This window comes from Schistocerca americana, chromosome 3 (genome assembly GCF_021461395.2).
Source record: "Schistocerca americana isolate TAMUIC-IGC-003095 chromosome 3, iqSchAmer2.1, whole genome shotgun sequence".
NCBI classification, from domain to species: domain Eukaryota; kingdom Metazoa; phylum Arthropoda; class Insecta; order Orthoptera; family Acrididae; genus Schistocerca; species Schistocerca americana.
The window spans coordinates 525,453,293-525,468,187 of record NC_060121.1 but is presented as its reverse complement, the minus strand read 5'-3'; the positions used below and the strand labels follow the sequence as shown (position 1 = coordinate 525,468,187).

The window sequence follows — 14,895 nt, the reverse complement described above, 5'->3', positions numbered from 1 at the left end:
AACAATTGAAATGGCTGGTGTTGTGATCCACATAAACACTCTTATTGATGGATAAACTGAACTTAAAGTTATTGGAATGTACCATTCACCAAATACTGAAGCGTTATACAACCTTGATGAACTTAACACGTCAATTAAGCAAACAGGTCCCACCGAAAATAGTATGGGTGGAGACCTAAATATTGATGCAAGCCCCTGTAGTACAACTAACATGAAACTGACATATACATCTACATCACTACTCTGCAGATCACACGTACGTGCCTGACAGAATTCTTCGAACCACCTTCATAATATTTCTCTAGTATTTCACTCTCTAAGAGTGCACAGAAAAAACAAACACCTACATCTATCTGTGTGAGCTCTGATGTCCCTTATTTTATTTCTATGTAAGTCGATGTCAACAAAATATTCTTACATTCGGAGGAGAAAATTGGTGCCAAGCTTCGTGAGAAGATCCTGCCTCAATGAGAAACACTTTTGTTTTAATGATGTCCACCCCAAATCCTGTACCATGTCTATGACACACTCTGCCCTATTTTTCAGTAACACAGTTAACTTCATCTCACAAATAGAGTAAGCTCTGACACTAGGGCAATAGAATTAAGCTCCAATAAAACAGATTATGCACTAGCCAACAGAGATGTAAAAGATAATGTTAACAGTTTAAGTGTTGATTTTGCATTACTCGGACGACTACTGTCAGTTCTTAAAGCTGTTGTACCAGAAGCAACTAAAATAATTGAGGAGAAGCGGATTCTGAGTGGCGTTAATATAAGCATCTTCAAAACTAAGCTAGGAACGGGGTGGTTTTACACCATTTACCTAGCTAAAGGATCAGAAGGCAAACTGGGAGGAATTTTATAGAACCATGACAAAACATTTGACTACTGCAGCCCTTTCAAAGCAATAACAAGGTTACTAGCAAACTGTCATACTGGAAGTAATGCTACACTAAAACTTCCACCTAGTGTAATTAAGGCAGGCAGAATATATATGATGACCATTTAAATAAAGCAACAAAACTATGTATGTTTAAGGAAATCACACCTAAAAGACCTTTACAGCAGAATTTTTATACCTGAGGAAACAGATAAACAATGATGCAATAGAGCATTCAGCCACCACAGGTAAAGCATCCTGGAGATTAATCAATAAATATCCTGTAACCACAAACCAGATACAAAGTGTACCAGACAGCATTAGACATGAAGGCCACTTAGTGAAAGATCCAAACACAAAATTTAATGTTTTCAGTTAGCAATCTTATCTCTTCTTTTGACCAATCAGCCCCCATTATAACACTACAGGATGAGACACCAAATAATATCACACATACTGTAGGGCTCAAATTTGTGGAGGTGAGTCAACATGAAATATCTCTGATTTAGATGAGATGTTCAAAGGCCTGTTCAAAACATTCCGAGACTTTGTCCACAAAATTTTTCTACACACCTTTTACTTACTGTGCATGGTCTTTTTCAAACTACTCTCATCCACAATTTATACACCGCTCCCAATGCCATTTTCACTTCCAGAAGCAGTCTTGGCGCACCTCTTGCTGGATCGCACGAAGTGCCATCAGGGAATTTTCTTTTATCTCATCTATCATTGCAAATCATCATCCTTTCAATGGAGTTTTCAAACTTTGGAATTAAATGAGAGTCCGCAGGGGCCGGGCTGGAGAATATGAATATGCATTATCGTGTTGCAAGAGCCATGAATCGTCTCACCACATGTCAGGCCATTTTCTTCTCACATTTTCTCACAGGTGTCATAACACATCCCGACAGTATCACTGATCAACTGGTTGTCCCTGTGGCATAATTTCATGATGAACTAATACTTCAAAGTCAAAGAAAACTATCAGTATGCCTTTGACATTTGACCTGACGATTTTTTTTTTTTTGTCTTAGAGAACCTTCCTGACCCACTGTGAAGATTGAACCTTGATCTCAACATCACAACCGTAGACCCACATCTCATCACCAGTTATGACTCTCTTAAGCAGCGTCTCATTCTCATTTGCAGAATCCAAAAGCTCTGCAGAGGTTGTGAGGCAAAGATCTTTCTGGTCTCGATTCATGAGGTGTGGGATGAACTAGGTAGAAACACAATGCATTCCAATATGCTGTGTCAGCATTCCATGACTTGATCCAACTGAAATGTTACATTCTTCTGGAATCTCTCGGACAGTCAGTCTTCGATTGGCATGCACAACGTCATTGACATTCCTGAAAAGAGTCACTGGTAGACATCAAAAGGCATCCTGAACGAGGGTCATCTTTAACTTCTGTCTGGCCATTTTGAAATCTAGTGAACTATTCCTAACACCGAGTACAGCTTAAGCACTCATCACCGTAAGCTTAATGCATCATTTGGTATGTCTCTGTAAAGGTTTTCTCAAGTTTCACACAAAATTTAATGTTGACGCATTGCTCCTCTAACTCTGCCATCTCAAAATTCACAAACTGTGCCACAGAATGTTCTACTCAATACAGCACTGAGCAACAACTAACAGAAAAACTACAATGAAGCCCCCCAACATTTACACATTAAACACAGGCATATGCAGGGATTCCAACCGAATTTTGCTCCAACACACCATTGGCGTAAAATTACAAATGTTTCAGAATTTTGTGAACAGACCTCGTAAATGAGCCAATACAATCACTAAACCCCTTATCTATCTTATTAATTGCACTATTAGAGAAAATATATATTCAAGTGCAAGTCCGTCAGTCCATGACAAAAGTAAGGAAGTAGTTTCAGATTATAGACCAATGCCACTAACCACCATGTGCAGTAAAATATTTGAAACAGTTACCCTATCTTAACTTGCAGCCTTCTTCCCAAGACACAAAATTCTTAACAAAGAACAACACAGCTTTAGGAAACGGCCTCAGTATAATACTACTGATGACCACCTGCTTAATAGCTTGTTTGTCTGTCTTTGGAACAAACTATATCACTGATTCTGTGTATCAGGTCTCCAACAGTTTGTTGCGAACATATGTGGCACAAGATCTCTACACACAGGTCATGTAATTAATGTAAAGACTGGGCCGCTGATTTGAGTATGCAGTGATGGTGTACGATAGCAACCCAGATGGGACCCGTAGCATTTACATCAGGCGGGTTTAGTCAACGAGATATCAAAGTGAGTTCACTATAATGCTCCTCAAACCACTGTAGAATGGTTCTGACTTCGAGACATAAACAATTATACTGCTAAAAGATGACATCACCATTGGGAAAGAGATCAAGCACTAATGGATGCAGGTGGCTTGCAGCTGTCAGACTCTTCGATTATTACCACAGATCCCACGCGTGTGCACGACAATGTCTCCCACCGAATAACACTGCTCCTACTAGCTTGTGTTTGTGGTCTGCTGCACATTTCGAGCCACCATTCACCTCAATGACAGCATTTATGGAGACAACCGCTGACCTAGTGTAGCAAAAATGTGATTCATCCGAAGAGCCGACAAGTTTCCATTGATCGATGACCAAATCCTGATGGTCCTACGCTCATTGCAATCGTAATTGTCAATGTCATTGTGTCAACACATGAACACACATTGGCGGTCTGGTGCAGAGCTCCATGTTCAACAATGTGCAACGAACAGTGTGCTCTGAAACACTTGAGTGAGCACCAGCATTGTGCTCTTTTGGCAGAGGTACCACAGATCACCATCTATCCTACTTTACAGAGCAAACATGCCTCCAAACCCCATATTCTGTGAAGAGTCGTGGACGTCCAACCATTTAGCACCTAGTGGTAGTTTCACTGTCCTCCTACTTCTTTCCGTAGATGCCACAACAGTAGCACATGAACATTCGACCAGTTTCACCATTTCCAGATACTCGTTCACAGGCTCTGCATAACGATAATCTGCCCTTCGTCAAAGTTGCTTATCTCAATGGATTTCCCCATTTGCAGCTCGCTAGGGTGATCCCTCATCTGTCTGCTCTGCTTACATACATTTATTACCGCATCACGTGTGAAATGACAATATGAAGTTGGCTGAAGTCCCAGCTTCTCGCGTCACAGACCTGTACATGTGGAAATCTCATGACAACATTTGACGATCTATCTGACAAGGTAACACATTAGGGAGATCAAGGCTGACCACCAGGGAGATTGTTCTCTTACATATTATTTTTGTTACCATTCATCTTCACATTTTTGTGCACATGAGACAGAAGTGAGTGAGAAAAGTGTGTTGGAAGCATTTTCTTTTTGTAGGGAAGTGTGTACTGAATAAGTAAAGTATACGGCAAATTGCGGTGGGGGATGCTGGAGTGGTAGTATAGATCGACGAGTCGCAATCTGTAGGATGGAAGCATGGGAGGGGTGGTTCTCATGTTGGTTTATGGATGTGGGGGAGGGTATTATTTCAGGGATATTCAGATCGTGTTTTTCAGGTGTTGCAGAATCAAACTAAGAGGGTACTTGTTGGGTTGATGAAGAATATATAGAGGGGAGTACTCTAACGCCCGATGCTTTTTTTCATCTTTCACTGGCGAAAAGCAGTTTCAATCATTTGGTAGTAAATCATAGCATTGTGTTTAAGAATTATGACACTAGGGCGCGTACAAATACAATACAGGGGGAAGAAGTGCACTTCAAATCTGCAGTCTCAGTTAGATGAGTACTGCTGGCAGAAGAGTGTCCCAGAGAAATTTATTTATTTTTTAGGGCAGTGAGGAGAATGTATACACAACTGGCCAAGGGTTGTGAGCTAAGTGGATTGGGTTGGGGGGGGGGGGGGGGGGGGTTTGGTGCAGTCTCTGAGATAATGGGGTAGCTTATTTGGAGGGGTTGCATTTAAGGAGTTGTTTTGTTTTCTGAGGACTGGTTTTTACATATGAATGTTCCTAATTTTTCTTGGTTCTATTTCTTGTGGATGTTTTGTTTGGAGGTGGTACTGATTGGGCTGGGGATGGTCAATGGGAGGTTTGGCTTTTTGAAGGACTTTGTTTCGTTTTTGGTGGTGGTGGTGGTGGTGGTGGTGGTGGTGGTGCCAGTGGCAGTGGCTGTCAGCCTAATTCGATTTGTTGGTAAGTATTTTTTTTGTTTTATTTAGTCATTAGTGCATTATTTTTGGTTTGTTCATCTTGGTGTTTTGTTTGTATTTTAACTGATCAAGGGAATCTGTGGGTTTTCAGTTATCAACTTGTATTTGGGATTTGGGAACTGTTGGCTTTCATCTATGTAAGGTATATGAAATATGTGGTACCGGGATTTTTGGCATGCTTGGGCTCTAATGGCTTTGTTTGATCTAAACAGGTCAAGTGAAATTTGCGATACTGCATTTTGGAGTTGTGTGTTTTCATTTTTTGGTATTGAGGGCTTCATTCAGCTACACAGGCCAAGTGAAATGAAATACGTCATACGCTGAAAATGTTTTGTCGATAACATTTATTTTAGGATGGTGCTGATTTTTGTACTGTCTTATATTCCATTTTTTCCCATCTCCAACTCCTACTTTTTGCGGTTGTACAGTTGGTTTCCCTTTAGTGCTGGAGTGAAATATTCTCATGCCATCAATAAAATTTTCTCGGGCTTCCAGCCACGTCGGGTGGTTAAAATCCCACGAGCTTTTGACCAAGCTCTCCCCGGTCATTGTCAAGTGGTAGGACTGACTGCTGTGTCAACGTGGCCGCATTGTTATATAGCCGCACTGCTGGCTGTGACGTCACTGGTGCTCTCTTCCTCGCCATACATAGTAATGTTTTCATTCTGCATCCGTTGCGCCCATTTTTACATCGCGATAGCCGGGTCCCAGGCTGTGCTGAGCTGCAAACCTCCGTCCTTGTTGATGGTGTTTTCAGAGTTTTTTATTTCAATAGCTTCTCTTATGACGCTATTCCAAAATCCCTTCATCTTCATAATGACAGATGTTTCATCGAATAGAATTCGGTGTCCCATTTTCTAAGGCGTGTTCTGCCACGGCTGATTTTTTTGGATAGCGTTCTGTCCAGCGTTGCTCCACCGTGCATACTGTTTGGCCGACGTAGTAACAGCCACACTGACATGGTATCTTGTACACTCCAGGCATTCTAAGTCCTAGATCGTCCTTCACAAGCCTCATGAGCTGACGAATTTTAGCTGGGGGCCTGAACACCGATGAAATGTTATCAGGAGTTGGCTAATCTTTCCCGACACTGTACCACAGAAAGCCAAAAACACATGTTTCTTGCTTTCTTCTTCAGTGGTGTTCTCTTCTCCATTGGTGTGTTTCTTGCATGTCACACCAGATATAGCCTGTGACCCCTGTCCGTGGCTGTACCCGTTTCCCCGGAAGACTTTTCGGAGGTGGCTCAGTTCTAGTGGCAGACTTTCTGCATCTGAGATGACTTTAGCATGATGGACGATGGTATTCAGAATGCCACGTTTTTCTGCAGGATGGTGGTGGCTGAGAGTGTGCAGATACCAATACCATTTAAACTAGGGATTCCCAAAGTGGTCTATATCGACCCCTTGGGGTCGATATCGGTTTCCTAGGGGTCGACATAAACGAAAACTGATTTTGGGGGTCGACGAGGTCTAAAAATCGACCCCTATTAAATTAACAAAAGTTCTTACTTAAAACTTAAAGCATTGCTAATTCTCACTCTGTCTTCTTCTATTGACTTAAGTCAGAATGAAAAATAACACTGTAGCAGCTGTTTTAAGTTAGCGGACCATTATGAATAAGGGTGTTGATCTTAAAAGTAGGTAATATGGCCATGGGGGTCTGAGGTAACAATTCATTTTGGAAAAGGGGATCCCTGATTTAAACGGTCGCGAGCTGCTCGCTATCCATCTGCAATTGACAGAGGTACTCTCACAAGTAGAGTACGACAACAGGTCCAAAGATAGCTGCTTCAGGCAAAGAACTACATCAAAAATGACACACTGGAACCCATACATCAATGGGCTGATACGGTATAATAACCTGCCATAGATGGCTGTTGTGTGTGAGGTGTGCTTGCTTGTGTCAATGAACGTGTGCGTGTGTGTGTGTGTGTGTGTGTGTGTGTGTGTGTGTGTGTGTGTGTGTGTGTCACAATATTATATCAGTGAGAGTAAGTGATAACACATCCTAAATAAAGACATACATGCCCATGCAACAATAGGAAGGGATAATTATTACACAAAACAGCACAATCTCAAACTGACAATGAGTGCTACCAATGACACGGGTCAACAGAAACATCCGATCTCACGCGTCGGCTTTGACCCGTGACGTAAGGGTGTTGTGGTGTGTGACGTCATTACGGCGCGGAGTTTGGTTTGTGAGTGTGGCGTGTTTTTAGATGTCGTGTTGTTGTTTGTTGTGCCCTCTGGTGGTATGTTCATGGTTTTCGTTTGTTTGGTGTGTTGGGCTCAGTTTGCTGTTGCTCAGTGGTGAGTGCTGCGTGCGTCTTTTTGAAGCGGAATTTGTATCAGTGAGTTAACGGTTTTGTGTGATGGTTAATGTAATGATGATTGCTGTACGTCGGGTGGGTTTGTTATTAAGTGTATTCGGTTGTGGTTTTTTGTTCAGGAATGGATATGAAAGACCAGATTAATAGTTCTCGGTTGAGGGCTATGATGGGGGACACAGCTTTAGAGCTGATTAAATTCCTTCAGCTATTTGGCTTAATTGCCGAGGTCGTGAAGTGCGGTGTGTGCCGTGAACCAATGAAATTGGTTAAAGTTCCGGCCTCTCGGACCAGGGACGGTTACATGTGGCGCTGGCGCAAAGATGACATATGGCGTTCCATACGGCGCGGTACCTGGTTCGAGAAGTCTAGATTGGGCATGCGTGAGATTGTGCTTGTTACATATTATTTTTGTTATAGATCCCCACAGAGTTTTTGCGCGCATGAGACTGGTGTGAGTGAGAGGACTGTTTTAGATTGGTATTCCTTTTGTCGTGAAGTGTGTTAGGAATTTATTAAGTACAGGGGTAAGTTGGGGGGGCATGGGGTGGTTGTGGAGGTGGACGAGTCACAGTTTGGGAAAAGGAAGTATGGGAGGGGGAAGTCTGTGGCTGGTCTTTGGGTGTGGGGGGCTGTTGTTCCGGGGGGTGGGGGTTCCGAATGTGTTTTTAGGGTTGTGGAAGAGAGGTCGAAAGCTGAATTAGTGGGTTTAATTGAGGAATATATAGAGCCGGGGTCCACAATAGTTTCTGATGCTTTTTCTTCTTATAGGGGGTTGGGTGAGAGGGGATTTAATCATTTAGTAGTGAACCATAGTTTAGAGTTTAAGAATTATGAGACAGGGGCTTGTACTAATACAATAGAGGGGATGTGGGGGGCGGTTAAGTCAGTTCTTGGGAGGGGGTAGAGGCGCTCTTCCAACCTTCAGTCTCATTTAGATGAGTACTGTTGGCGGAAGAGTGTCCCAGAGGGCTATTGTATAGTTCGGGTTTTCTTAAGGGCTGTGGGTAAAATGTATAGGCCGAAAGTGGTTAGTTAGGGTGGGCTGGGTAGGTGGGTGGGTGGCGTATTTTGTTGTATAGTGTTTAAGGTGGGGGGGGGGAGGGGGGGAGGGGGAGTGTGTTTGTTTTTTGTTTTAGTTGTGGAGGATCTATTTTGTTGAAGTTTTTGTTGAGTTGTAGTGTGTGATTGAGATGTTTTTTATGTTGCATTTGTTTTTTGTGGGTTTTTTATTTTGGGGTTGGGGGGGGGGGGGGGGGGGGGGTTGAGGTGTGGTGGGTTGGGTTTTTCTTTTGGTACATTATTTTTTCGTTGGTGTGTGTGTGTGTGTGTGTGTGTGTGTGTGTGTGTGTGTGTGTGTGTGTGTGATTGTGGTGGCCAATCTAGTTTGTGGGGCTGGAACTTTCTTGTGGTAAGTTCTCATTTTTTTGTTTTTGGCGTATGTGTTGTGTATTGGGGTATAGGGAAGTGTTTCATTGAAATTTGTGGCTGTGAAGGTTGGTATTGGTATTTGTATTGGGAGATGTTTTTGAGTTACATAGGTCAAGGGTAGTGGTCGATCCTAAGTTATGGGATTGGGAGCTGCTGTTGAGCTCTATAGTTGGAGGGAAGTGTTCAATCTCAATGTTTGGTGGAGTATGTTGATTTTTGTAATGGGAGACGGGATCGGGAGCTGCTGTTGAACTATATAGGTCAAGGGAAGTGTTCGATCCCAATTTATGGGATCGGGAGCTGCTGTAGATATATGTAGGTCAAGGGAAGTGTTTGTTCGCAATGTTTTGCGGTGTATTTTGATTTTTGTGTTGGGAGATGGGATCGGGAGCTGCTGTTGAGCTATATAGGTTAAGGGAAGTGTTCGATCCCAATTTATGGGATCGGGAGCTGTTGTAGATATATTTAGGTCAAGGGAAGTGTTTGTTCGTAATGTTTTGCGGTGTATTTTGATTTTTGTATTGGGAGATGGGATCGGGAGTTGCTGTTGAGCTATTTAGGTCAAGGGAAGTGTTCGATCCCAATTTATGGGATTGGGAGCTACTGTAGATCTATATAGGTCAAGGGATTCCAGATAATGTGTTTTGTGGTATTTGGTAAGTTTTGTGATGTCGATTTTTTTTTCGTCATCTTGCTTGGTTTTGTATGGCGGTGGGTGGCTAAGTTTGTTCATATTTAGTTTCTCCCCACCCAAAAACCCCCAATTTCCCACGCTTGTCCCATTAGAGTCATTAGGCTTATTGTGAAACCTGTGTGTGTGTTGTTTTTCTATGTATTTTCGTCTTTATGATACGTATGCAACAATTTTATATCCGCCATATTGGAATTGACGTTTATGGTCGTTTCCGCCATATTTGTGACGTCATGGGTCAAAGCCGACGGGTGGGATCGGACGCTTCCGTATTTCCAATGACACAGGCACAAAGGTTTTTAATAAGCCAACAAAATCAATTAAGGAAGTAACGGAATTACATTAATTACATATCATTTGAAAATGTATTTTAGGAAAATGTATATATGGGTGAATGAGTATTAAATATTAGTTATTAAGCTGTAACAGAAAATATGTAATAAACGCTTACGCACCTGTAAAATTTATTCCTTTTTTTTATTGTACATTTCCTAAACATGCAAAACCATATGAAACACCCTACACTTTAAACTGAAAATTATCACATATAGTCCATGGGTAAAGAATAAATAAAAATAAAATAATGCTATAGAGTATCAGTGCTTGGAGCACAAAAACAAGTAACAGGGAACAGGATTCACACCAGCTTTCTGGCACTAGTTCTTTTTCTAGCAAGAGTACACACACATGTAGTTGACATTTACGAAAGCCATCACACTGGTGACTCCATGCAAAGAAAACTAAATAAAATATCTGATATCACTCCAATATTGTTGTAACTTCTCAGCATGGCTTTTTTTACCTCCTATGTCGTAACTGCTATTACATTAACTTGACCAATTATCTATTTGTACAAAATATAATAATTCTGTCAAGCTTTCATACATGGCCACACATGTTGTTTCAGCAGTCCTCCAAAAACATTAATAGCTCCTTTTCCAGAGGGTGCACAAAAGACATGTTAATTTAACAAAAGACTGCAATCTTCTTTTTGTAAGTTATACCAGTTAAAGTGCACTGCTGCTTGAAATGTTGACTAACCCCAGCACAGAATAGAGCTAGAATTTATGGAGGTGAGTTAACAGGAAATATTTAACACAATACAAAAGCTAAAGAACAAGCATTCATCTGGATGGGATGGTATCTCAAGTGTGGTGTTAAAGAAATGTGCCAATGAAATAACTAAACCCCTTTAGCCTACCTATCTTATCAACTGTAGTATTAATGAAAACATTTACCCAAATGCCTTAAAAATAAGAGTAATTCAGCCAATCCAAAAGAAGGGAAGTAAAGAAGTAGTTTCAAATTATAGATCAATATCACTAATCCCTACCTTCAGTAAAATATTTGAAACAGTGATCCTATCACAACTATCAACATTTTTCTCAAGAGACAAAATGCTTACCCAACCGCAGCACGGGTTTGGGAAAGACCTAAGTATGGCCACTGCTGTTACCAGTTTCTTTCATGAAGTATATAGCAATATAGAATGGGGTATGCACACAGTCTGAATATTTCTTGACCTGAGCAAAGCTTTTGACTCAGTAAACCATGAGCTGCCCTTAAAAAAACTGCAGGCGAGTCACCTATCCGGTGAATTGAAAACAGTGAACCAAACTTCCACATCAAACTGACAATAAGATCTTAACTTTAAAATCCACAAGTGAAGCAGTGACACAGGAGTCCCCAAGGCTCAATTCTTGGACCCCATTAACATGCACATTGTAAATTATGCTGATGACACCTCAGTTTTATTTCATGGTAAAGATTGTGAGGAACTGAAATTTTCAGCAAGTAATGGAATACTAGAATTAAGGGAAATACGGAAGCGTCCGATCCCACCCGTCTGCTTTGACCCATGACGTCACAAATATGGCGGAAACAAAAACAAACACACACACTTTCCACAAGAAGCCTAATGACACTAACGGGACAAGCGCGGGAAATGGGGTGTTTTGGGTGGGGGGCAAACTAAATATAAACAAATTTAGACGCCTTGCGTACCTACAACGTGTAAGTGAAGACAGCAATGCATGAATACCAACCCACCTCCCCAGGGGTCGTAACCCCTGCAACCCATAGAAGATAATGATGCTTCAGTAGCTGATTAGTGTTTTTTGTCTTTTTTTTTAAAAAAAAAAAAAATCTCACGGGATAGAACGAACAGATCAAAGATAAATATAATAAACTAAAACAGAAACTCGAGGAAACAGATAATTAAAATAAGTAATCAGTGTTTTTAAATTTAAAAAAATCTTACGAGATAGAACGAACAGATCAGAAAAGTAAATAAAATAAGATAAAACGGAACTGGAGACAGCCACACTCAAACCAAACTCCGCGCCGTCATGACGTCACACACAACACCCTTACGTCACGGGTCAAAGCCGACGCGTTGGATCGGACGCTTCTGTCGACCCGAATTAAGTTCATATTTTCATGCACAACGATTAAAGGCCTATGTAAATAAATCTCAGATGCTAATATTTACAACTGGCAGCTCACACCACTCAAGCGTAAATGAGGTATGCGGCATAGTGGCAGAGGAAGCAAATGAGTGTAAATTTCTAGTGGTCCATCTGGACTCAAACCTACGTGGGTTACCCACATTAATGCTGTGTGTAAAAAAGTCAGCAATGGGCTGCATCTTCTTAGCCAACTGTCTGGAATGGTGTCCACCCACACACTTAAAACTGTGTAATATGGGACAATCTATCCCCATCTTAGCTACTGTATAGAAACATGGGGTTGTGCTGCAGACATTCACCTAAACAGAGCACTATCGCTACAAAAAATAGAGTTAAGGATTATACATGGACTAGGCTATAAAGACTCTTGCCGTGATGTTTTCAGTCAACTCAAGTACTTTACCATATACTCTGTATCTTTATACATTAATTACTTTTTTGTCTCACAGAAAAGCACAGAAACTAAATGTTGTGATATACATGACCACAACACCAGGGCCAAAGAGAATTACTATTGACAAAGAACAAGATTAAAAATGACGGACCAGAGCCCATATACTAATGGACTGATATGGTATAATAAACTGCCAGAGTCCATGAAAAACAGTAGCTAGTAAAAAGCAATTCAAATCCAAACTAAAAGAATAAGTTTGAGAGCTGTAAAATAATGTATAAAAAATAATTAGCTGCATTAATATGTGTAAGATGTAATGGATTTTGACAAACATCAATTTACTGTTTAATTACTACTTGTAAGACTAAGATCTAAATGTATTTTACGTTTGTAACTACTTGACATTTGCAAAAGCCAGCATATTGATGACTCCATGAAAAAAAAAAAAAAAAAAAAAAAAAAAAAAAAAAAAAAAAAAAAAAAAAAAAAAAATCTAAATAAACTTAAATTTAAATTCCCATCGTTTTACCATTATGATTTTTTTATTTTGGCTCTCAAATATTTTCTGATTAAAGGCATGGCCATCTAGCTGATTGTATTGCACATCACATATAACAAAATATGAAAGTTGGCTGCATAAGCCACTGCAGTGTTAATAGTGATTTATTAATTACTCTAGTGCACATCCTGCATCCTATCATGGCAAGCAATATTGAAGTGCGAACATCAGTGCTAAATTTTCACCTGTTATTACTTCATGGAAGGAACTTTGCTTATTTTTTATTAAGAAAATGAATGAGTACATCTGAGCAAGGTGGTAATGGGTGTAGGGTTACTTCATATACACTCTAAATTTCCACGTTTTTGGAATGTGCCAATCACACATATATCTTGGAATTCTGTGTTTCACAAGAGAAAAATCAAGTGTAACGTCTGTACCAGAATTCTTGACAGCTGTGATCTTTTACTGGAATATTATCTGTTACAGTTAATATCACTGTACAATAATTTTTGTTTAATTAAATATTCCTATTTAATTCATTAGACGTACACCAGTAAACAAGTTCCTTAAATTGTCTGATTATTTTGTCTCTAGAGTGTAAACAGTGTTTCCAAATACTATTTGAAATTGTTTGGACATGTCTAAATAATTTTCTGAAAACAATGATATAGTAGAGCAATACATTTTGTATCAAAATATAATGTACCAAAATTAATAAATTCGTTCCACGTTCTTTGAGTAAATCTCCAATTACTTTTCAGCAAAAATGTGAGGAAGACAAGATCTGTTACATTCCAAAATTTGCACATTTGGTTTCACTTTTTCCCGACAGTTTTTTTTTTTTTTTTTTTTACTTTTCTGAGATTTCCTTCTCAATGGCACTGGCACTAACATCTACATCATTTTGTAACTGTTTTAACTGTGCAAGATATTTCCTTGCAACTCTTCTAAACATTATAACGACTCGCGGCTGTGACAAAGAAGCTAACAATATGCCGTAATCACAACACGTGAAACAAGGAAAAAGGAAACAGGAAGTAAAGTGACAAGAGAGCTGTAGTAACATCATTAAGTTGACAACGTGAGAATCTTACACAAACGAAAACTTTCTTCCTGGGTTAAAAAATCTATTCCAAATTGCACAGCGTATTTCCCATAATGTAACTATATTTCCTACTATCCTCATGCGTGTTCGTAGGATATCAGTTCGGAAAACATTCAGGAGTAACGTAAATGTACTGTTATTTCTTTCATCAAACATCAAGCAACATAACTTAAACAACACAACTGAGCATAAATACATCATACGTACTCTCCGGATCAGTTGATTTACTACCCCCTATACCTGACATCGTGCAAATACACACACTGACACTGTTTACTACAGCGTTCAAAGCAGTTCAGCAGTATCTCTAAAAATCTCACAGACAATTAAATCGCAACACTGTCAAAGTTAATAATGCATCTGAAACTGCCATATTTAGGTTTATTCACCATCGTTGATTCACATTTGATGGATCAGAACGGGAGAGAACGCAAAAATCAAAGTTTCTCGGGAAGAAAGTTCTGAAGTTAGTAGACGGGGACGATGTTATCGCTCGCTAACATCATGTGAACAGTAGACTACTTGATACTTCATCTTTATTTCATTATTTAACTTTGTTTTCGTGGACACCATAGATGTTTCATGGCGACTTATATATTTTTCCATAGAATGTTCTTTCACAAAAGAAGCTAAATATCTAAAAGACAGGAAGAACCCACATTTTGTGTAAAGGTCGACTCACATTAGACGTCAACGGAACGTGACGTCGCGTCACAGTTTTCACAATGAATGTCACGTCGTTTCAGTCACGTCAACTCATCTCGTATTGCGACACTCAACTGTTTTTTCGCGGGAACTGCGCACTTCGTAATATGCTTCTGAACTTTTTTTCACGCGGGAAGTACGAACGCGGTCGACGGTGTTCCGTGAGTGCTAGAGTCCATATTGGTG

At 40.1% G+C, this 14,895-nt stretch overlaps 1 protein-coding gene across 1 annotated transcript in view; it reads right to left on the bottom strand.

The window, feature by feature from the left end:
- LOC124605839 (protein lifeguard 1-like) overlaps positions 1-14,355 on the bottom strand; it is a 74,551-nt gene extending 60,196 nt beyond the window's left edge. Inside the window, exon 1 of the mRNA XM_047137770.1 lies at positions 14,212-14,355. Coding sequence (XP_046993726.1) covers positions 14,212-14,251 — 40 coding nt within the window. The 5' untranslated portion in view covers positions 14,252-14,355. The remainder of the gene's footprint in view (positions 1-14,211) is intronic.
- Between the last annotated feature and the right edge of the window lie 540 nt (positions 14,356-14,895).